Source organism: Apostichopus japonicus, chromosome 20 (assembly GCF_037975245.1).
Source record: "Apostichopus japonicus isolate 1M-3 chromosome 20, ASM3797524v1, whole genome shotgun sequence".
NCBI classification, from domain to species: Eukaryota; Metazoa; Echinodermata; class Holothuroidea; order Aspidochirotida; family Stichopodidae; genus Apostichopus; species Apostichopus japonicus.
In genome coordinates this window covers 2037953-2062195 of record NC_092580.1, presented here as the reverse complement: position 1 = coordinate 2062195, position 24243 = coordinate 2037953, and the positions used below count along the sequence as shown (strand labels likewise).

Below are 24243 nucleotides of genomic sequence, written 5' to 3'. Positions count from 1 at the left end.
TTAGATTCGTACAAAGTTTATTTAATTAGGGGTATTTTGCACAAACATTTACTAACTAATAAACTTGTTCTGTAATCACTGTTCTGTTCATTACCTGGATAATATTGTGGCTGTTTCCATGGTTCTCTAGTTACATCTTGCTTGTCTAAAACTTACTGAACTACTGCAGTAATTGTGTACACTACCCCCTGAAGCAATGGTAGCTTCAACCTCAACTCCAGAAACTTTGAATTGCTGCTTCCTCTGCGGGCGGAGGTGTGATTTTATCAATGTCACATTTGAGGGGGTAGAAAAGATCAAGTATACTTTGGCCTCTTGCATTCCTACCATGCTGATGTCAAGAATCATTAATTAGTCCCCACGACACACGTGAACATACAAGAAGAATATACTGTTATGTCTACATGTGTTGCAGTCATTGTGGTGTATAGTTTGTGGTATTACTACAGTATGTGCCTGTGTGTACAACCAGCCTGTGAGTAAGACAAGGTCCTCTCATAGAGGAATGGAGTTTTATGTCGGCAGTCTGGTTTCAATCATTTGTTTCATCGCTACAGTAGAACACTGAAAATTATGCATGTAACACACATTCACTGCTTTTTGCAGCCATTATGAAGTCCCAAAGAAGTGAGGGTTGCCTTTTGTTGGAATGGGTTACATATTAGCTATTCACGCCTTTAGAACCTGTGTTAGAAGAGTACTTGAGTCCCGGCCTTTTGGTTTTACAGAAATTATTCAATTACAGTTTATGGCATTGTTTCTGTTGCCATTAACTACTGTAGATATCACTTCTATAGTAAAACACAGCCATACAGTACAGTACGTATGTACATACAGCTTGAGAACCATGTCAAATGCTATATGGCTCATGGAATATCTTTGGCCTGTGTGTTGAAACCATATGTGTGATTAGGATGTATATATTACTTGTTTATACCTGCATACTGGTATCTAGTTCCTACCATGACATTTGTATCAAGTTACAGTATATGTCAGTCATAATCTATACCATAATGACAGTTGAGTATGAATGGAATAATTACGATGTAAGGTATTGAGTTGCTGGTGTGTGTACCTACAGATTATCTGTGCTGGCATCTACGTCAATCCCATGGCTTGTCTTTAATCAATGCTGAACCATTGTGAAATCAACCATTCAGTTCTGTAGGTTGTTAATCATTATTTTAATGTCAGTTTGGTGGGGGAGGGGAGGGCTATCCCATTCAACAGATCATTCAGTTGCATCTAGTCTGCTATATATTTACTCATAACGAATGCGAAGAGGCTGCTTGGGACTGGACCCACTGGCCACGAAGAATGGATGTGAGATTCCTGTAGGGACAGAGAATAACTTATCCAGTATCGTATTGCAAAATACTATGCAAAAAAGTGCAAAGATGTGTATTGCTCAATACTGTTACTCTGTATTTGGAGTTTTGTCATCAATTTGTGAATCTACATGTATGATAGAAATTGTTTCCTTGTAATTTGACATCCAATCGAGTTGCCTTCCGGGTAAACACCATGAGATCCAAGAATATGTTACTGTGTGGACATACATGTATACATCCAGTTTAAGGCGTCGGTCCCCGACCGACACACCCACCACTTAAGTATCTTAGGTTCAATTTTAGTCTCTTTCTTAGAAGACTAGTACACGGAAACCGATGGAAATTTACCTGTACATCAAATATCCAAGTTTTACAAAGAGCCTTACAAGACAACACTATATACAGTATACCACAAGTGTCGACGGATATCCTAAAGTCAAAATTTCTAGATCACTGCATAATTCACTTATTGAATAAATACAATTGAATATACTTCCTGTGGTGACTGCAGCTTTTTTTGGGTTGTCTTGTGGTAACAATAGACTACTGTTTTGCTGTTGTTTCAGATAATGGATTTGTGAGTTTGCATAGCCTGAACAAATAGCCTTTCCGTTGTATGTCAGGTTATTTTGCACACTGTTGCAGTATAATCCCTGAGATAAAGTGTGGGAGTTTGTATTCTGTCACTGATGATTCATAATGAGTGTGGCTGGCTGTGTTTGTATTGCTTCAGTGCACACTGTCTATGCCTGGAATTGCGACTACTATGAAGGCACAGTGTAGAACAGCTGCCGATTCTAAAAGAGGTGTTCAGTGGCAGATAGTCTTTTATATACTTTTCTAATCTTTGTTTGAATAAAGACCGTTACTTTCAAATTTTTGGGGGGTATTGTATAACTGGAATGTCAAACTGGGCATTTTTATTGCAATTTTCTTTTAGGCTTGCCCTTGCAATGGAATTGCAGCAATAGTGAAATTTTGTGAAGTTCTAAGTACTATACAGCTGTACTGCAGTAATATATTCCATGCATTTGTTAGTGGTGTGACCAACATGTTAATTATCAAAAGAGTGAAAATTTACTATTTTTAGGGAGAATAAAGGGGCACTTTTGTCATCATGGGTAAGAGAAATAATAACGTATATAAGCCCAATGGGCAATCAGATGAAAAACCATTGAAGGAACTTGATCAATTTACTATCATAAAATAAAAACAGGGATGTTATGGTGGTGAATTAATTCTCTCATCTGATGACACTTGTTCGATATTCACAAGAGAAATGGTTTCAAAGATCAAGAACTTTGACAATCACCTGACTTAAGCAAGAAATTTGTTATTAGTCCATGCAATGAAGGTTAAGGGAGTGTAGATCATTGCCTGGTTTTGGTTGTCGTCAAGGTTGGAAAAGTGGATAGAAATTCAAAGGATAGATTAAAGAGTCGTTTTGGTACACAGATAATGTATCAACAATGTATGTTAGGTATCAGCAATATATTGTAAGTATCAGCAATTAATATTGCAACAACATATTCATCACACACCTTCTGCCATAGTGAGTGACATGACTGTGACAAAAGAACTCAAAATTCCAAACGCCTCCTTGCCATCATACACACAGCAGTATCCTAGATTATGCTTCACAAAGTCATAGACATATTGCCTGCAATACCTAATTATGTTCCCATTGATCTTACTGTGATATAGTCAGTATCTATGATGTTTTCTATCGTCCTTTCTGTGCCAACGAATTCGTGCGTCGAGAAAATTTGGATAAACCCGTGGTATCAGATTTCTGATAAGAAGTGAAAGTGCAACGGATTGTTTGCTGTTCCATGAAATAAAAAATGAAGTCTCATAGCTGAGAGTTATGTGAGTAATTTCATCAATAAAGTCAAAACTGAAAGTTAACATGTACGTGGCAAGTGGAACTCATTGTTTTTGCAGTGATGTCACCGTGTCCAAGAACAAACAACTCGATGGCTTAACTCATTTCCTATTTTTGTCCCAATCAACTGTAAGGCTCTCTATGCAATATTTGTGCATATAATTTGCACTGAGTGCTGTATAGTATAGTGGCTGTATAGTGTAGGTTTGAAGTGTGCTTGCTATTGGTCTACACAGCTTGTATCATAATTGCTGTGGCAACCACTTACCACTATAAATCTTTGCACCCAGTTCTGGCCGGCATTTTTGTTGCTGACCCAGTGACCACAAAGTTGAGAACACCACCCGCCAGGAGGAATTTTATGTGAAATGTCTCTTTTTAATCAGATTGTAACATTGAAAAACACTCCCATGGCAAGCAGAAGGTGGAAAGTAGTTCAAATTATTTATGCTTTTTTTACGGTAGGTTTATTATCAGGGTTTCAGCTAGTCTGATTCGTCTTGTTTAGAAATTTCTGATACATTAAGGAATGGAACAAAAGTGAATTCTGGTATATTTTCCTCTCTCGTGTGTCAAATCACAGTACACTTTTGTAGACAGACTGAAGCAGACTTGATGAACTCTCAGATCCAGCTCACCGTGAACTTTCATAGCTCAACACTAATCAGGTCTGCCATAGAGACTTCATATATCTAGACAAAACTATGAGCTTGATAAATTAAAAATGATAATACTATTATACTACAGTACAGGATGTGGTATTTGCATTTGCAGAGAAGTACCAACTATTAAAGGTCATAATAAAACAAAACTGTTAGCAAACTGCCTATCCAGTAAAGACCCTGTGTAAGAGAAAATGTTATAGTGATAGGGCCTGACGTTTCGATCCTAGCAGGATCTTCAACTATTAAAGATGTTTGCATTTGAAACATTGCCATGTTGTTGCCCATTGCAGATGCTGTTGTGAGACGGTGTAATACTAAATTCTGTTCAGAACTTCAGATAGATACTATACACATTGTCATTTTCAAAGTGTCAGGGCGACACAATCTTAAAATGTAATGAAAACATTAATTACTGCCTAATTAGGATTCATTTCATGTGGGAGGGGTGTCCTAGACTCCTAATTGCAATCTTAGTTTCGATAGTACTTGATAGTTTTTTTTTTGTTAAAGCCAGAAATTGACTCTTCTACTAAACTGAAACAATCGAGTGAAAGTATCGTACACTAAACTTGCGGTCTTCCTCTCTACAGATAGGTATAGATGTCAGATCATGGTATTATTAACATGCCATATGCTCTGTGACGAGTGGAAGTCAAAACTACTTGAGTTTTACAAGTCGGTATAAATTACCACCATGTCAATGGTTAAAAGTGATGTACAATACAGTTCATAACATTCTACATAAAATGAGCTTTTTGACTTCAAATTTTAGAGTGTGGGTTACTGTAGTCAGAATGAACAACAAAGTTGCAGTTTGAGTTGACTTCAACCACAATCTGGTGAAAACTGATATGACTGAAAACTGCTAAACACAGACTGTATTGTACAGTAGCTCTGTAAGTTAAAACTCAATATAGTCTACTCCAGTTTAAAGAATGCCGTCCATTATCTTTTAATCTGGAATGGTGGTTAGTCACCTCAGTGGCCTTAATCACCAATAAATTTCAAGGGTTTCCAAAATGAGGTCAGTAATTTAATGACACTAAATCAGCCATTAAATTTTCATTACTCTCAATTCAACTTTGTCACCCTTTGTCTCATTACACATTTATAAGCTCTGTGGGTAATATTCAACTTATCAATGCTCAGAAAGACACATGTCCTTGTTGTTGCAGATTGATATCTTTCTTAATTATGGCTTTGTTCTTACTGTGATGTCAGTGAGTAACATTGAAAGAAAAGTGACAACAATAAAAATGTGATATTAAATACTAATATCTCCCAAATTCTTCTAATTAAGGTGATAAGTTTATTTTTCATGCACATGTTGCAGGAAGTAAATCCATGTTTTACAACAAGTCTGAACTTTTAAGTTCAAATTGTCTATGCAAAAAGTGAAAGTTATTTCCCCATTATGACTTTGTGTATTAAATTAGCAATTTTAACTAGTTTTAATTGTAACCTAATGCTTTGCGACAAAGATATAACAAAGGTAAATGTATGTGCATGACTGCTGCAGTAATTGCCTATATGGTGTGAATTCCCAGCATACTGTATCTTTGTGTGTTACTCAGCATGTGTTATTGTTAGTGGTCACACATGTCTGTGTGCAGGATGCTGTAAAATGTTTGAAGAGGTTGATTGATTTTAGAGGTAAACAAGTTTATTGCCTCAAGATTGTCTTAAAAGTCTCCTCAGAGTGATAAGAGGGATGAAGTCTTCTTGTAAGAGGTTACTAGAGCAGTCCAGGTGGTCATCAAAGTTGCTGAACAATTAATTAAAGAACAAGGCATGCTTCTTGGCAATGTGTATGAAGGGTTGAACTAGAAGTGGATAAGTATTAAAGTCTGTTTACATATCCTTCATCAGTTGCACTTGTTTATCAGCTTTTAAATCTGAAAGATTTGTTGAAGCATTATAAGAACCCCCCTGTATACTTAAACAAGGTTGATGTGGTTTAACCAAGAAGCTAGTTTAACAAACATCTGCTTGGCACAGAGGATTACAGCAATATTATGTGGGTATACAGGAAACATCAAACAAGACAATGGTCTGTTGCTTGTTACATTTCTCTTTCTGATGTTGAAACATGCATAAAGTACATCTCTGTCTCATATTGGTATTTAAACTGATATTTTACCATGTTATAGAACAGTAACTGTACACTAAAATCAACAGCTTATATCTCCACATCTTACACTACCAATGAGGGGGGGAAGGGGGTAGGGCCTTGAAAAAGCAGTAACTTCATTGTTCTTCCTCACCTGCTGAAACGTCTCGTGTTTGTCTTGTTAATCCAACTGCTACCAACTAATGCATCACTCTCATTTGCATTACACAGGCACTGTGTACCCTGTGTACACAGTCACTCTGTACCCTTCCAACCTCCAGTCTCCAACCTCATTGCCATGTCCTCTTTTTGAAGAAAAAACAAAGAATCGCCCCCTCCCCCCCCTCCAGAGTCTTATATTCTCACCCATTTAATCTCTCATCTTCATAGTCTCATGTTTTCTGGTTAGGCTTATTGTACACAACTAGCCCTGTAAGCAGGACAGTTATCTTCATTAGGTCAGAAAGTTTTAAGCAAAGTAATTGTAAATTGTAGTGAAAGTTAAGAAAGATTGCAATAGGATTGCACTGGTTGTCACAAAATTCTTACAGAATTTGTACCAATGTTTGCTGAATTTTTATATTTTTTTATACTGTAGCAAGGTAAAAGAATTGTAGGAACGTTACAACAGAGTGTTTGAAATGGATCGTAATCAATCTTGTGCACCAAGTTCTATAAATGATATTAGTTAAAAGCCATACTAACATAAATCACATTTTCTTTGAATTAAACTGACAAAAATATTCAGGCTAAAGCAGATCTCTCTATTCCTACCGTCTTCAATTAACTCCATTCGGGTGAAAAGTAATTTAAATTTTTCAGTGCCACCTGATTTCTAGTGTGAGCTGATTTTTCCCTCGAGATTGTTAATATTTCATTGAATCGTTAAATTCGTTGAATCTCTTTCTTCGTACGGTTAGCTCCAGGATGCCTGTAATCAAAGCTTCCGATGGTATCTATATATATTTCATACTTCGTCGTCGGGGAGTGAATTACCAAAGTGGGCCTCAAGGAGGAAAAGTCAATTTGGTTTTACAGGATTTATGGCTTAAATCTTCTCTCTAATAACAGTCTGCAGGCTAAATTCCCTCTGAGGGGTATTGATGCTATATATTCAGTGGCAGTGAGTCAGCTTTGTGTAAATCTTACCAATGTTTTGACAGTTACTTGATACCTCATGTGAATGAGAACTCCTACTTGAACTTAACAATGTCTGATCCAAATTGTTGTTGACATTTATATATATATATATATATCTGCATGCAGTATGATCATATATGCTTGTCTGCAACATCAACAAAAATAAGTGTAGTTCTTGCTAACAGTACAAGTTTAAGCAATTATTAGATAGCAGAGATTTTGTGTTATTTAAGTTGATTATCACTGTCGGGATGGACTCATCCTTAATTGAGAAAGGGAAGATGTGATATTTGAAAACATAAACAGACAGAACACCATTTAGTTAATTAGATGGAAGTTTCCTTTGAATCTAATCTTTGCCTCAAACGTCTCCCACAATTTATGTGCTCGATGATAACACAGTACCAGAGAGTTGAGGATAACGTTTTGTAGTAGTAAGAAACTTGATCCTGAGGGGCATAACTTGTTGCTATGTAAGTCTCTCAATAGAACCCAAACTTGTCAAAGGGATATACCATAATAGTGGCACCATACCCACTACAATTGTTGTATATCAGCGTCCATCTTGCCTCTAGTGGTTAGGGTGTCCGCATATAAAGCAGGAGGCCCGGGTTCGAATCCCGGTGGAGGCTGGCAGTTTTTTTTCACTGTTCTTGATTTTCCAACTCATTACGATTTCAATATATATAAATGAAAATTGTTCAAAAATCGTTCAATATAAGTACACAAACTCTTCAATTGAACCCAGCCTGGATGTCATTTGTACTTTGCAAATGGACAAGAGAGTTTGTTTGCGAGCTTTCTGTTTAATGGGTTTTACAGAGCTATTACTAGCTCTTTGCCAATTAAGGAAACCCTGTACTATAGTTTCAGTGCCTTGAGAGTGGCTGACCTTTACATCCCTTTGTTGGTTCAGGAAATATTCTATATAATTATTGGCCAAAGCAAAGTTCAAGATGAAAGAATTTAAGTTCATTGCCTGTATGATAAATCAAAACACACAATAGCACATATTGACTTGATTGCACAGCAGTGCATGCTGTATAACATAACACAGAGTCCCATTTCAGAAACTGATGTTAAGTGGGGTTGTTATAAAGCTTAAATCCATATTAAAAGCAGTATTATAAGGGCTGAAAATGAATTAGAGGTCAAAAAGTTGTTGAAGTTTCCATTCCAAACAACCTAGAAAGCTTATATGCAAAACCAGGTAAATAAACAACAAATAATTAACAATGGAAAAAGCAAAGAATATGGGAATCAAACCATTGAGCCCAGGATTACAGGTTCTGCACTCCACTAACTGAGCTATACAGCCCATAGCTGACCCATCCCATCACTATATAGCCATATCTTTGCCAGGGCCCCAGTCGGAAGTCAATGGACCAATCACAACAAGTGGTTACGCATCCAGAACTCTGCATACATGTACATACTGTCATATTATTGCAAACTTTTGGATTAAACAGAGTGAGCTTCTTTAAGGGAATTGCTGATGAAATGTCCTTTCACAGGTGGTGTGATTCTTGGTGTCCAAGTGGTCAGCTTAACCAAGTTGTACAACATATTACATAATAGAATTACCTTTTTAACTTCTGTCTGAAAGAGAGCTGGAAAATTGAATCATCTTTTTCCTTCCAGGTATAGATATGGAGAAATGTTTTGTCATGTGTCATCGTGACTAGCAGACTAATAGGCTAGCCAGTCTCCTCGGTCAACTTAAAATATCTGAAGCCAGAGTTTTAACAGGATAGTCATTGGAGTACAGGCCTGACAGTGTTATTTTAATGTGGAGCTGTCCATACTCAGTACACATTCATGAAACACTTGTTAAGCACTTTCTTTCTCTTTGTCCCAAAGGATGATGAAAACTCTACAGAATAAATGGAATTTTTGCTTGTATAACCTAGATTTTCTTTCCTTTTTCCCATGCAGCAAGTGGAAGTGGAGGGACAGCAATGTATGTTGGAAATTCTGGACACTGCTGGCACAGTAAGTATTTTTTGTACAATTCTTTGTGGTTGGCTTGCTATCCACACATCAGCATAGAAATGGTGCATTATTTGCGATATATGCATGAATGTTTAAGATGTTAGTGAATAGTGACATGACTGATGTTTTAGTGATGTCATTGATGTTTTGTGATATAAGTCTCTAAAGAATGTCATTTTCATTAGTATGAAGCTTCATTTTTTTCTTGCTTGCACAGACTACTGTTTAGACAATGTAAGCCTCATATATGGTTTCCAAGTCAGGGAATTTAAGTTAGTGTTCAAATCTTGAGTATCATTTTTGAAAGCTCTGAAGTTTGTCTCGTGTACAATACTTCATAATATGGGTTCAACATGAAAAAACCAGCTACACAGCTCTCCATTGATTCCCTGCAATTCTCATACAAGATGTGATCTTGTATAGACGTGCAAACACTAACTAGTTAGTGGGTGGGACTTAACCTGCAATTGCCTGCAGCCAATATCTGCATGAATGGCTTTTCACACTTGGCAAGAAGTTGATGGTTGTTAGACTTGCACAACAAATTGTTGTTCTGTTGCATATGCCCTATTGGTTTGTTCTTCCATGGCTTTACCTACCCATACATTTCACACATAGTATTATAGCTTGTTGTAGAAGCAAAGCTTTTGCAGTGATTTTGCTTGAATTCCTTTGCTTGTTTTTCTTTTAATATGTGTATGTAAATAATATTCCTGGAGTCAGTAAGAGTTGTACTTAATCAGTAATATATGCTATTAAATAGACCCTGGCAAGTCTGAGCATTCCCAGGGTTAAGAGTAACCACATACATGTGTTCATCCAAGCTGAACATTGAAAGTAGAGTTTAGAAGATTAACAGTGCATACCAGGCTCTTCAGGTCAAGATGGATGAAACGCATACTGTAATTTATTCCTGACTGTTGCCCTCTGATGGCTGACTGCCATCCGTATATATATCGTCAAGTTCATCAAGAAAGCTGTACACCGTGTTTCTTTTAATTGACAGGAACAATTTACAGCGATGAGGGACCTTTACATGAAGAATGGCCAGGGCTTCGTGCTGGTCTATTCTATAACAGCTCAATCCACCTTCAACGATCTCCACGATCTCAGAGAACAAATTTTGCGAGTGAAAGACACAGATAATGTAAGTACATACTTAAAGAATTATTTGGAAAGTACATGTATCATAGTCATGCCTTGAATTGCTTGATAACTTGGCAATATGTGGTAGTATTATTCACTGTTGCAAACGTTTCTTCAACATTTCCCCAAAGTTTCAGGGACTCAAATTTATATTAGGATGTGTATAAGTACAGTATACTGTATGTTGAAAGCTATCTCTGTATCAGTGTGCAAACTTTCATGCCTTCAAGAAATACTTTTGAATCAGTTTCATCATAAACTTTCATGTTTTGTTTGTTTCTGTCCCAGTTACTGAGTAGATGTTCTAGTTTTGCACTGCAGACATATATCTTAGTTAATTGGTCAGACCTTCTTTTAACATGTTTATCACAACTACTTATTTAACTTCACCACCTCCCCTGCCCCTTACGTGTCTCCAGTCAAGACATGCACTTTCAGATCTACCCAACTTTTGTTAACATATTTGCAATGTGCCTCTGGACACTCACCCATATATCCAGGTGAAAACCCATTTATATAGTTTTACTATTGAGTTCTTTATAACAGGATTATATTAATGCATTGAATTTGAAAGCTCAGACTGTGTTAGTTGAAAGTTGCTGCCATTACAATCATGATACTCATACTTTACGTATGTGTCGTTGTTGGTGGTGAAGGGGGAAAAAATATCAAACTAAATCAATTGCTTTATTCTTCTTCATCAGGTACCAATGGTTCTGGTTGGAAACAAATGTGATTTGGAGGACGAAAGAGTGGTCGGTAAAGATCAAGGAAGTAATCTAGCTAAGCAGTTTTGTCACTGGTGAGTTTTTTACGGTGATCACACAAAGATTGCAGATAATTCGAGCTTTTCATTCATCTTTGAGATAATTTTGCCTGTTCAACTCCAGCGAGAAGGCCAAATAAGGTTGTACTTTAAATGTGGTGGAGATATGTGACAAATGCAAAATTTTGCAGAAAAATTTTCATTAATCCAATAAATATCCCAAGCAGGACATTGTGGAGACCTTTCATTGACTACACAGATTTTGTTTGTAAACATAACCTAGCTGTTATCAGTTTTAGGTAAAGGTTAAAGATAATCTTTGGTCAGCCAGAGAAGCCTTTTGAACAGTTAGCTTCAAAAGGTCAAACTATATGAAATCCAATAAACCTCAGAGCTTGTTATCCATTTAATATATTTTGTTATTGTTAAGTAACGAGAACCTGTCTCGTACTCACTCAATTCACATAAAAAAGAAAATAGATGTTTCGATTGTGTGTAAATGTATTCAAAGTAGTTATACCCACACTATATCGACCTACAGCAAAATTTGAACCTTCTTATTGTGGGTACGTAATTGCTCGCTTGGTTTAAGGGAAATAATTTATAGCTTTTGTAGGTAATAATTCACCATTTTCCTGAGCCAATAGGGATGTGAATCTTGTATGAACTGTTGAAGGTCACTTAGATCGTACAGTTCCTGCACTTACGGAACACTAGAAGCTTCCTGTACAGTTACCAGTGATAGTCACATGTAGGCACATTGAGAAAGTTCTGCTTCATAAGTCTCAATACCAGATAATGCAATGAATCCTGTGGTATGTTTGTGCATTCTCTAGTAGGCTACACACAACCTTGTATTGTTTTGCATTGAATCTCCTTACTGTCCTCTAAGCTCTTTATCTTGCATAAGGGTTATTTCAATCACAAATCAACACTTGTGAACACCTTTTTCATTCTCACTCTCTCCCAGCACTTTCTTGGAGACCTCAGCAAAGACCAAAATAAACGTCAACGAAATCTTCTACGACCTCGTCAGGCAGATCAACCGTCAGACTCCTGAGACAAAGAAGGGAGGCAAAGGAAAGAAGAAAACTTGTGTAATTGTTTAAATTATTAGAACACTTTTGAGAGTCTTAACGACTCAAGAACTCTGTTGAAACAACCATCTTGAGGGGGCTGACACTCTCTTTAATTGACAGGCTTGCATTTAATTTGGAGATTTGAGACCATACTGTGACAGTTTCTCACAAGTATTTTATCGGAAGAACCAGCAGGGGGAAGAGCACTGCTTGCTAATTTGTCATCGAAGACTGTGTGAAAAACCTTGGTCAGTATTTTCTTGATCTGGCTGAGATAATGGTGGAAAGTATGTAGCCTTGTATAGCAGAGGCAAGATATGATACCCACTTGTGAATAGTTTTAATGTAAGGTAAACTTGGTCTATGGCCATGCATTATGGTTGAAGTACGTATTTGGGGAGGTTTTTAATTATCAATGACATTTATTAGAATGCACTGTCTTTGCTCAGCCAACTGTGGCTGGTGCTTGTTGTATGTCTTGAATTTTACGTCGTAATCTCGTTCGTTGAGCATTTGCCTTACAATCATATGAAGCAGTTTACATGTGGATTCATTTTATTTGCCATGTACATTGTCTTTAAAGCTCCCGAGGCAATTTGAATCCGTCATAAAATGCTTCGAAACTTTCTACTCCTTTGAAAATTTTTATTTTGAGCCTGGCAGATAATTTATGAAGTGTAACTAATGTACCCATTTTGAAAACAGCAGTTAGAAACCCACGGCTGCGAGACAAACGACCACATAAATCAAGCGTCAGGTTTATTGTCACGTCGTCGTCGCCGCCACATGTAGTCAAGAGCGAACACATTAGTATGCCTAGGAGGCTGCTCTCAGAAGGGAAGGACAAGGTGTGTTTTTCCTCTGTTTGTGGTATCGTATATCGCAGTTGTCCTTAGTATGTATCATTACGGGGAGTTTACTTTGCTCTAAACATGCAACTTAACGGAAGCAGCAGCAGCTGGTGATATGTGATACTGACTCAGTAGTCTAGATGTATTACAGAGGTAACACACACAAGGCATTACCCTGTCTCTGCCTGTGATAATAAACAACTGTGTTTATGTGCCGAGACTGTGTGGAAGCTAGCATCGTGTACCGAGAGTTGATCAGTAGGAGTAGGAGCTCATTGTGTGAACATTGTCATATTACTTTGAAATTAAACAGTGTTAGACACCTACCGTTGTGACTTGTATCTTGCTAAACACGTGACTGTTCTGTTATATCATATATTTCCAAAATAAGTCACTGGAAAGATTAAATGACATGCATTGTTGTTGCTGTAATGTAGGGATAATTAAGACTTTGACCCTCGTGCCTATTGTTTAGATATTGCCTGGCATTCAGGTTTTATATGTCTCTTCGTACATTGGCGGGAATCCCTAGTTGAATGGGAGGACATTGGGTAATGAAGAGTCTTAATTATCTTCTTTCAAATTAAATTCAGTTTCTGATAGAGAGGCCTTCGGAGATTACATATTTTAAAGTAATGATTGATGGTTTTAGTGGTTGGGCATATGTGTCTACAGTCCACGCATGGCAAATAGTGAACAGTTACAGGGAATTAAACAAAGAAACAGGTTCTGTTGGTACTGGAAGAGTTGCGTCAGAGAGTTAACAAAATTTTAATGTTTGTGGTTAATATCTGTTGTGGTAAAAGCACTGCTTCGGTTTGACATGCTGCTTGTTCGCTCACTGCAAAAATGTTAAGTGTTTTCTCGCATCAACATCAGTTGATATCTCATTCTCGTTTCAAGTAAATAGAAGAAAATTTATTGTGGATTTGTAAAATAAGGTAAACATAAGGTAACAAACCTATTTCTCGCTCACCAATGTTTTCTTAGGGTGGTTGTACATTTCAGTGGATGCTCTGAATTTTTACCTCCAGTAGGTTCAGATCTTGTTTAGATTTGACACTTTACTGGCATGGATGAACAATAGGCTTTTGTAATATTAACAGAACAATAGGGCTTTGTAATATCAACATACCTTTAACACTGTAAATTGCTTCCATTGTTGAAGCAACAGACTGCAGTGTTAGTGCAATATTGAGGTAAGCAGTGTAAGAGATTGTTTACGGTTTCCTTGTTAGGGAAAGTAAGATACTGTACATTAGATATTACTGCACTGTTAGTTCCACACTTGTCATTTGATGTAAAGGTGATGTAGGCTATATTGAAACAATGAACATCCTGCCGAGAAAAGTCTTGATAAGAGAAATTTAGTTTCTCTCTTGTGGGGTCATGTATGAAACGTGCAACTAAGCAATTGTGATCAATATTGTTGTAAACAAAATTCTTCCACTTTTGCTAATGGTGATTTAAAAATGACAAGGCTTACAGCTTTACAACCAAGTGCTTTAATTCAAGCTTAAAACATTGAAAAAATTACAAATCAAAGACATTTATCTACCCATGGACGCTGGAATAGGTTTCTTAACTTTTTATTTCACTAATAATTATTTCAACTTTGTATAGAGTTGACGTTCTCGATGTTCACGTCTTTACACTTCAACGTTCACACCTGATTGTGCTAATTACAGCATGATATTGTTATGTCACTCCCAGTAAGACCAGCTTTTTGTGGCTGTGAATTCAGTTTTTAAACTTTCTATGTATGTCCAATTTATACCATTAAGCTTCTTACTCTTTTTATCTGTAAATAAGGGTCACTGCACTTACTTACCCATGGTGTTAAACTTGCAGGAAGGAAGGATGTTGGCACATTAAACTTTGAGCCAATTAGTTTGTTCAATTCAGATATCAAGGAATGAGAAACCACACAAAATCAAACCATGAGGCGTTTGTTACAATTGAAGTTGCCATAAATATTTAACTGAAATCATTGCCGAGATTAATTTGTGATAGAGTTGTTTACTCATCGGACACCATTCTAAGCATTGATGCATTCAAAATTAGGGTATTTAGGGTGGGAATGAGTAAATAATAACCCTTTTAAGGACTACAGATCTCCTTCATGGAAGACTGAAAGTGTGAAGACTATACAGTGTGAAGACTATACAGTGTGAAGACTATATAGTGTAAAGACTATGTAGTGTAAAGACTATGTAGTGTGAAGACTGTAGTGTGAAGACCATATAGTGTAAAGACTATGTAGTGTGAAGACCATATAGTGTAAAGATCATATAGTGTAAAGACTATACAGTGTGAAGACTATATAGTGTGAACTGATAGTGTGAAGACTATATAGTGAGAAGACTGAAGTCTAAAATCCTACAGCTGGGTTTGGTACGATATGACCACTATTTTGACAATATGGGATTCTAACTTATGGTACTTGTTTGACATGAATAGAGATATGCGTGAGTTCACATTGGCATATGGGGTAGGGTACTCTTACTAGTACATAATCATGTGCTTTGGACTCTGTAGAGAATTCTCTCCGACAAATGAATTGTAACAATTGATCATCAAGATAAAGATAGAAACTTCCACAATTTGGGTAAATTTTAACGGTTTTTACAACCACATCCTGTTCTACATATTGTACATTGTTTATCCATTTTAATTCAAAATATATTGTATTTCTATCACTTTTAGTAAGCGTCCACTCATAAACGATTGTTTACGTTTTGATCAGAGGTAGTCCCTTATGGTATTGAGTCCAGATTTCTTTTGTTTATCATTGTATGTTAATTACCCTGTGTATTAATTATTATGTGTATGGAACCTTGTCCTGTCTCATTAACATTTAATGATTTATCTATTGCCATAATTAGAACTATTTTATCTATTTTTTATTATCTTGTTTGAAAGGGATAAAACTGCATTTGATGTGGAGGTGGTCATTATGATGTATTTGAATTTTAAACATTTTTTGCAACAAGGGCTTGAAATTGTAATACAACTGTCTCCATGTTATCTTTAATTTACTTCGTTCCTCGCTTACCTGTCCCCCCACAACCTTAGCACCCTCATTCTATCGTGCCTAGAATGTCCTGGTAACCTTTTAACACTGTGCACCCTCTACAACCAGCTCCTCCGGTCACTGGGGACCAAGAAGATATTAACAGAAGAATTGGTATAAACAACGGTGCTTTCAACACACTGTCAAGTATTTTCAAAAGCAAAAACATAAGCCGAAACATATAGCTTAGGATTTTCGAGGCTTTATTAAAGAGTATCTTTTTTGTACAATTGCGGGGCACAACGAAGGATCTTGATCGCAAAATTGACACTTTTCAAAGGAGATTACTTCGTAATATTCTCAACATTAGATGGACCAATAACAATTTGGTTATCAAACGATGAGCTCTACAATGAAACCAACCAAACACCTTGGTCATCAATAGTCGCACACAGAAGATTGAGATTTTTCGGTCATGTACAGTAGCAAGACTCCAGGAGGACGCTCCAGCAAAGGTTGCTTTAAGAGAAGCATTGAGACATACTGCTAAACCAGTAGGAAGGCCCGTGACTACCTTGCTTGGAAAAATGAGGTCGCAATTTAAGGACGTTAACATTAATAATATCGAGGAAGCAATAAACCTTGCGCAAGATCGTGATAGGTTGCAGGGGTTAAGCACTGAGCATGTCAGATAAACGAGACTCTACTTACTACTACTACTAAAGTGTCTAGATCGTTATTTTCGAGCGGATTTCGTCCACTTTTGGTTTCCCAGGATCGGAGATTTGTTTTTGGAAGAGTTTGAAGTTGTTTGCAGCACGATAAGTATCCTTTTCTTCTTATTAGAGGGGTTATTATGGCTGTTTTGGTGGAGCGGCGTTCGCTCCGTTTTTTCTGTGCAAACACTATAGCAGGTAGCAGTTCCGCGAATTGTCAACACGCTATATGCGTTAGTTCGTTTCCCCTCGTTCGTTAGGTTTATTTGTTTATATATATATATATTGTTTATATATATGTTTGTATATAAACATTTGTTTGTTTTATACAATACTTGCTTACATTGTGTCCTTGAGTATTCTCCCCAGGCTCGTCCCTGGTTTTTGATTCATTGCCCGAAGGTAGCATACGCCCATTAAAAGCCCCATTGACTTACACACTAAATCACAAAAGTAATGTGGTCTCTAAGTCTATATAGAGTTTTCACTTTCTCAACGCTACCCATCACCGGAGAGCTGACAAGTTGGCCTTTCATGGCACCATTAATTTTCCGTACCATGACCGCGCAGATTTTTTGTTATCCGAGCCGGAAGTTTTCGTCACTTGTAAACAAACCTCTTCACTCAGTAGTAAACAATTTTCCTACGCTGCTCCTGGGAGGCGTAAAGGAGTTTAAAATTGCCTCAGTTGACCCAATTTCTCACCTCATGTACTTCCATTCATGCTCTTCAACATGAAAGCCATAAAAAAAAACTAGATCATGATTGATAACAGGTAAAAAAAAATGTTCTCCTGCTGCTTTTTGGCACTTTTCCTGAGATAGGAGAACAATCGAGCGGATGGATATAGACTCTAATAGGAGTATGCCACCCGAAGCCCCAGGGAATCTATGAGTAGCAAAAGCAGAACGATCCATCAGAGTATCAGACGACGCTTGGAATGCTCTGTTTAAGTGCCCATCCATCCCGCAGGAGGCTAAAGAAAAATTAAGATCGGAACAGGGGTCTTCATCTTGCATATTTTCAGAAACCCAAATCAGAAGAAATTAGAGGAGCTACTGGTCGACGTGGACGTAACAGCACGTGCAGGGATGAAGTTTACCTCTGTCCTCATGCTTACCGCGAAGGTACTGATGAGGCACCATTAACAGCTTCCTCAAGACGACAACCATGTTTCCAGAAATGAAGCTGGACAGCTATTGCTATTCCTGGGTCCGCTTGTGAGACCAATTTGACCGAGTCGCCACACGATCAGTGAAGGCCAGAAGGGATAATGTTATATCCTTCATCCGCTGGCCATCGGTGGAAGGAACTTCTCTCAGAACAACCGCAAGAGGGGCCCCGCGGGGCAGGGGACGAGGAACAACCAGTCGACCACTCCGTCCATGTGGAACGAGAGGCACAGGTAGAGGCCTAACGACTTGACGGGACAGCGACCGCTTCTCCGCTAGACCGCCGTTGGGGACCTGTTTGCGACGTCGAAGAACGCCAAACTTCAGATCTTCTGCTCCATGTGGTTTCACCCCAGGGCGCACCAAATCGACGCCATGTCATTCCCATGGGATTGCCTGGAAGCCTACGCCTTTCCGCCGCTCTGCATGATCCGCCAGGTGCTGAGAAAGATCCGACACTCCAGGGGGAGAGCCATAGTGATAGCCCCATTCTGGCCTCGCAGACCATGGTTCGGGGAAATCCTACAACTCTTAATGCAGGAGTTCCAATAGAAGACAGCAGCTTGGCGGACACCAACAACGTTTGTCGCCTGTTACCTTCATACTCTTTACAGGCCGAGGCGGCATTTTGAAGCGCGGAGATACGAGGTCCGGCGGGTACTAGGTCCCACCCCTCGGGCCTGCCACCATCGGGCAGTGTCACTCGGTGCTAAGGTTGTGGGGAGACAGGTTAGCGAGGAACGAAGTAAATATTCAAAAACTTATTGGTTTGGATATTTACGAGTGATGAGCTTGCCTGTCTCTATTCCCGCCTCCCTCCCCGAGGGTGGTGGAACACAGCCGGACAGAGGAGCAGTCGCACAGACTGGACAAAACACCTTCCAGCACAGGCCAAGAGACCTGAGGAAAGGAGGTGCCACTACCAACTAGCCTTCATTCTGCTACTTTAGTCCTCTCTTGTAAGAGCTAAGGGGTACAGACGTGGACGGGGTTGTAGAGGGTAGTCCCCCGGGACGGGGAGTACTATCGCTCCCGTCGGAAGCGTCAGAAATTCGATGTTAGGCTCGGAGTCCGGGGAGGGGGGGGGGGAATCCTCCTAAGTTGTCGGGAAGGACTACTACTCGACTCCAAGGCAGAGATCACTTTGGAGGGGCTATGATCTCATGAGAAGGAAGGGCGGTGACCGGAGGAGTCGGTCGTAGAGGATGCACAGTGTTAAAAGGTTACCAGGACATTCTAGGCACGGTAGAATGAGGGTGCTATGGTTGTGGGGAGACAGGTAAGCTCGTCACTCGTAAATATCCAGACCAGTTAGTTTTGGAATAACTGTGTGTAAAGTTATTTGTTGTGTGCATTCTCTCCATCTTTAGATCCTGCCTTACTTAGCTTCTCTCTACGAAGAAACAAAGATGAAAACATTTCCTTTGGATTTGCTTTGTAAAAGATTTATTTTTACCGGTCAACGACAAGCATACCGACTAATGGTTTACATGTGAGAATAATCCACAGACTATCCATAGTTCTACAGTACCTGCAAGCATATGCCAGGACGATTTGCTCTGACTGAGAGATTATCTTACATGAACGCATATCAATGTCTGAATAATCGGAAATTTCAGAAAAACTTTGAAAGCGCTCTTGGAAAGTTCTTATATTGGTATTTTGTTGCCAATACTGGTGCCCTGTGATATATAAGTAAGTTTATCAAGATTAGAACTCTCACGAATAGGAACTTCAAGGAATTCTTAAATATATTGACTTGACTGCTGTATCCCAAATGACTCGATGGAGGGGTGGGGGAGGGGGAGGTTACCTTTTCATCTGACCTTAGTGGCTGAATTTAAAGGTTGTCAGTGTTGCTCTCAAATATGCTAGAATGTCATGTCAAGTAATGGTCACCAGTTTTAAGACATCAAGAAAGCTTCTTACTGCACCCTGCTTTACACTTTACTACACAGATGGATATAATGAAACACTTCTCAAGGACTGGGATGATCTGGGAGGTGGTGTTAGAAGCGACTTCACTCCTCTCTTTATCTGTCTCCATTCTACTTATGCCAGAACTCTTGGAGAGTATACGACTTTGACAGAGACTTAAGTTTCTAGGAGGATGGAACTCGGCGGAGGTCCGTAAATTCTCTATGCATTCTCCCCATTAAATGGTGTTCATTCATACTTAGTAAAGATTCCTAAATCCTATTGGTCCATTCAGGTCAGCTGACCGTGGTTAATCCTGTGAGTAACGCACGGTAAAATTACCGGCGGATGAATACAATTGATACCATGTTACCATGTTTTGTCGTCTGCCCTGATGAGCTATCGAAATACATCAAAAACACAAAATGGCTAATATAACGTTTGATTTGAACTTCGATTTGCGCACTTTAGACGAGGTAGACACTCAGGAAAACAATGGAAGATTTGCAAACCTGGTTGAGAAAGACTTAATTCACAGAAACGATCTTGTTCAAAAGTCTTGCAAGATGCCACCAGAGGTAAAGGACGCGAAAACATGGATCCGCACTCGAGTCTAGGCCAAAGTGTAGGCTGCACAGCTGTTGCCTCCAACAATGACATTAACGTTACTGCTGCTTTTAGGGCTGAAACGTCTAACATGTCCAAACTGTTTTCCAAATGTTCTTTCCAAAGTCCTGTGAATGTTTACTTCCAAAATTCATAGTTATATCCGTATTAAAACACCAAACAGTTGTGGATGCTTTGAGTTTAAATATATCCAGTATCTGTCCGTAATTAAATGTTCGCAAGGCCGTTATGTTGCTCACAGTATTATAAATTTAAAGTTAAACGACCGCAGTGCCAAGCACTGTGTAGTGTGTACGTTCAAGTGAGTGTACGTGTTCAATACAAGGCCTACTATGTTACAGTATGACTGTATACCATACGTACATGTTTGTCCCTAGAATGGTTGCTATGGGAACCAGAAGCTGTGGGGTATTGATATGATGAAGCCAACTAGTAATTGTTTGTAGTTCCTTGTTATTGAGACCTTTCAAAAATAGTTTTATGGCCGCAATATTGCCAAACATTAGTTAAAAAGTTATTATGGTTCATCTTTTATGAATGACAGCCTTTCAAAGACGTTTCCTTTATAATATTCACTATCGTTCAGTATTACTTTATAATTGCACATGTACATTATTGTTATGCTGGTTGTTAATCGTTAATTCGACTTACGGGGCATCACTTTAATAAATCTTCGGTTATACGTAACCAAATATGTTTTGTTTTATGATTTTTCCCCCACACAAATGGTAGTGTATGAATGAACGGGGTTAATCAACGGTCTAGCGTGCGTTACTCACATGATTAATGCACTCCGGGTGTTAATGCTATCGCTGGATGCACTCGGGCTCCGCCCTCGTGCATCGCTTGCATTATCCCCCGATCGTGCATTAATCCTGTGAGTAACGCACGCTAGACCGTTGATTAACCCCTTATTAATCTTTCATGCCAAGTGAAAAAAAGGAGATCGAAATGAAACAAGTTTAGTCAGGAGCCCTTGGTAACACCGAAGCTACGTCATATTTACAGAGTATAGAGATATACATACCTTCAGTGTTCAAAGTGGTTCATTGTGAAACGAAGAGGGTCATTGACAGTTTACAGCATGAATAAACCTAAATTGGATTTCCAAAATATAATGACTTAGTCAACTTCCATTTTTGTGTTATTGCGGATATTTTCAAGGTGTTACTATTTTAACACGAGGTTATAAGTAATACGAAGGGCTGTAGTGTTATCAGTGGCTTGTATGGTTAAACGTTACAATATACATACCGACATGTTAAAATATACGTACCCTACTGTAGGCTAGCCTACGGCTTAAAGATGGGGTTGGCCGGACGTGAGGAAATGAAATTGTAGGATAAGTGGCTTCCTATTTCTTACCTGGTCGGATATAGCGAACTTATTAATACTCCGGATGTACGATATACGATGCGGTGAAATTAATCTGAAATCTGTTTGTTCATGTAGTAGTTTGAATGCTGTCCTCAGAAGGACTCCAATATAAACACTAGGACCAATTAACTTCCGGGTCGAGTTTTGTTCATTTCCCTTTTTTAACGGGTGTATCCAATGGTACATTTGTTCTTCATATTTCATATTTGTTGAGTTTTGTTTTATAATCACTCTTACTGTTATGGTTTTGATTAATTTGTGATGGTTGGGAATGTTAGTTGGCACAACCATGGCGTGTTCTTCCAAATACCACTGAACTGAAATTTAGCGCCGAAACAAAAAGTAGTCTGCTTGTAGGCCTTTATAATATTCAAGGCATTTACATTCAAGCATTACGATATGTGTATGGAGCCCCAACATGTAGGGGAATTGGAAGTCCAGAATAGAACCAAAAAAAAGGGCATCGAAAGTGGTTTGCGCTTTTCTTGATTCCAATTGGTTAATTGCAGTTAAAGATTCTTGTTATTGATAACTTGGAATGCCATAGGGCCTATGACAAAATGTATAGACTTTACACGCGATCTATAAACCTTACAGGATTTTAATCGGGCCTGCTCATTTGATTATACACATTTAGAAGTTATAGGCTAGAAGCTATAGGCTACAATTAAGCATCTTTGCGGTTGAGGATTTTCAGTATATTTTCCTATCTTTTGTTTTAGTGACACTTTAAACCCAGTTTCTCACTAATCAAGTACATATCAAATGACGTCGATGTCAAGTTTTTAAGTATAGAATAATTCAGACAACAATATTACAATGTATAGTTTGTGATCAAGTGTTGTTTGCTTGGTAGTGCGTAATTAAAGTTGTGGAGAGGGAAGTGGGTAGGGTGTTGGTATGGGATATCGAGCCGGGGATGTTTAAAATTAGGTAAAACAAATTCCAATGATTTTACCGACGCGTAGGCTGTTATACAACCTTGAATAGGACTGAACAATATGAAGTGTTTGAAATCAACGTTCTTTGTGGGAAAGTTAACAATTTCAGCTTCTGTTTCTCTTAAATTGTTAGCTTGAGGCTATCAAAAACCAAACAAAATACGCTCCAATATATGTCATTTTGTTTTGGCGTTTAATACGCCATACTGGCAACTCTGGTCATAAGGACAAAGTGGTCATTTCGGAACGCCTATATTTGTTGGTGCAAGTTACCCGGATGTGCAAGTAAAGTGGTCTGGGCAGGATTTGGTCCGGTTTCCTTTTCAGAAAATCACCCACTCACTGGACACTGATATGTTTATGGTAGGCCCAAACAAAGCAAACACGTTGAATCTTGCGTTATACTATAGATTCTTCCTGATCAAGGAAACACCTACGGTCAGACCTTTCATTGGTTGTTTTAAAAGATACGATGTTGAGTCACAGCAAATACAGTGACAGTTCGACCATTTGATCGAGCCGGATGTAGTACGGATGTAACGAGGAAAGAATGGCCTTACTGATAGAGTTGTACTTAAGTTTAAAGGTTAATGCTTAAAACCGACGAATCATTTAGTTCAATTTCATGCCCTATGCTTAGTTCAACACATTACTGAAACGATTGGAAGCCGTGGCACAAGTCATCGTCCCGGAGGTGGGGTAAAGGGGGGGGGGGGAAATATAGACGCTAATCTAATCAATCCATTGTTTGTGATTCTCATTTCAGACAATCAAGGAAAGATATATATATATATTAAGTGCCCTATAGTCAGCGCAGATCTTCATATGGGACTGCATGTGCAGTTTTGTTTTATGTTTGTTTGGCCACACTGTTATTGATTGGCCACACTGTTATTGATTGTACTCGCTAATTATAGATGATTGTAACACAGCAGATACGCTAGAGTTAACTGCACTCTAATCTGTATTTTCTTTTCCTCTCAATAAGTGTGCCACGGTTCCGTTTCATCATTTCCCTATCACAATAATTATACTGTTCTACGATCAGTGTTTATTTTTGCATGAAATGGATGAAAAGGAAGAAAGCTGCAAAACCAAATAGTTACTGATAAATTCAAAGAGAACTACACGTCAGAGCACCGTTAATAGAGGACTTACTGAGAACTGTATAAAGGACCATCAGAGAACTGCATTGAGTATCAATAGAGAAGTGTGTAGGGAACTGCAAACCAGACAAAGAAACCCACAGAGAACTATATAGAGGACTTACTAAGCATTGTGTAAAGGACTAGTATCAGAGAACTACATAGAGTCGAACATAGATCTATGTAAACAGCTATGTAGATAAGACTAAGAACTATTCAGAACTACATAAAGAAACCCACAGAGAACTATATAGAGGACTTGCTAAGCAAATTGTTTAAAGGATTAGTATCAGAGAACTACATAGAGTCGAACATAGATCTATGTAAACAGCTATGTAGACAAGACTAAGAATTATTCAGAACTACATAA

At 38.3% G+C, this 24243-nt stretch overlaps 1 protein-coding gene and 1 long non-coding RNA gene across 3 annotated transcripts in view; one reads left to right on the top strand and one right to left on the bottom strand.

The window, feature by feature from the left end:
* The window catches only part of LOC139961059 (ras-related protein Rap-1A), a 22683-nt gene extending 6705 nt beyond the window's left edge, over window positions 1-15978 (top strand). The window contains exons 4-8 of one of the 2 annotated variants that reach the window (XR_011790707.1): window positions 9067-9123; window positions 10130-10270; window positions 10974-11071; window positions 12006-15162; window positions 15213-15978. Coding sequence is in view for 1 of the 2 variants with exons in the window: in XM_071959901.1 (XP_071816002.1) it covers window positions 9067-9123; window positions 10130-10270; window positions 10974-11071; window positions 12006-12144 (435 nt within the window). In the remaining variant the exon portion in view is untranslated. Of the gene's footprint in view, window positions 1-9066; window positions 9124-10129; window positions 10271-10973; window positions 11072-12005 lie in introns of both variants that reach the window. The other variant, XM_071959901.1, reaches the window with a different exon arrangement.
* LOC139961060 (uncharacterized) lies at window positions 14886-24243 on the bottom strand. Its single transcript, XR_011790708.1, has 2 exons — window positions 21438-24243; window positions 14886-19259 (listed from the first exon to the last, which is right to left on the bottom strand). It is a non-coding gene; the product is annotated as an uncharacterized lncRNA (long non-coding RNA).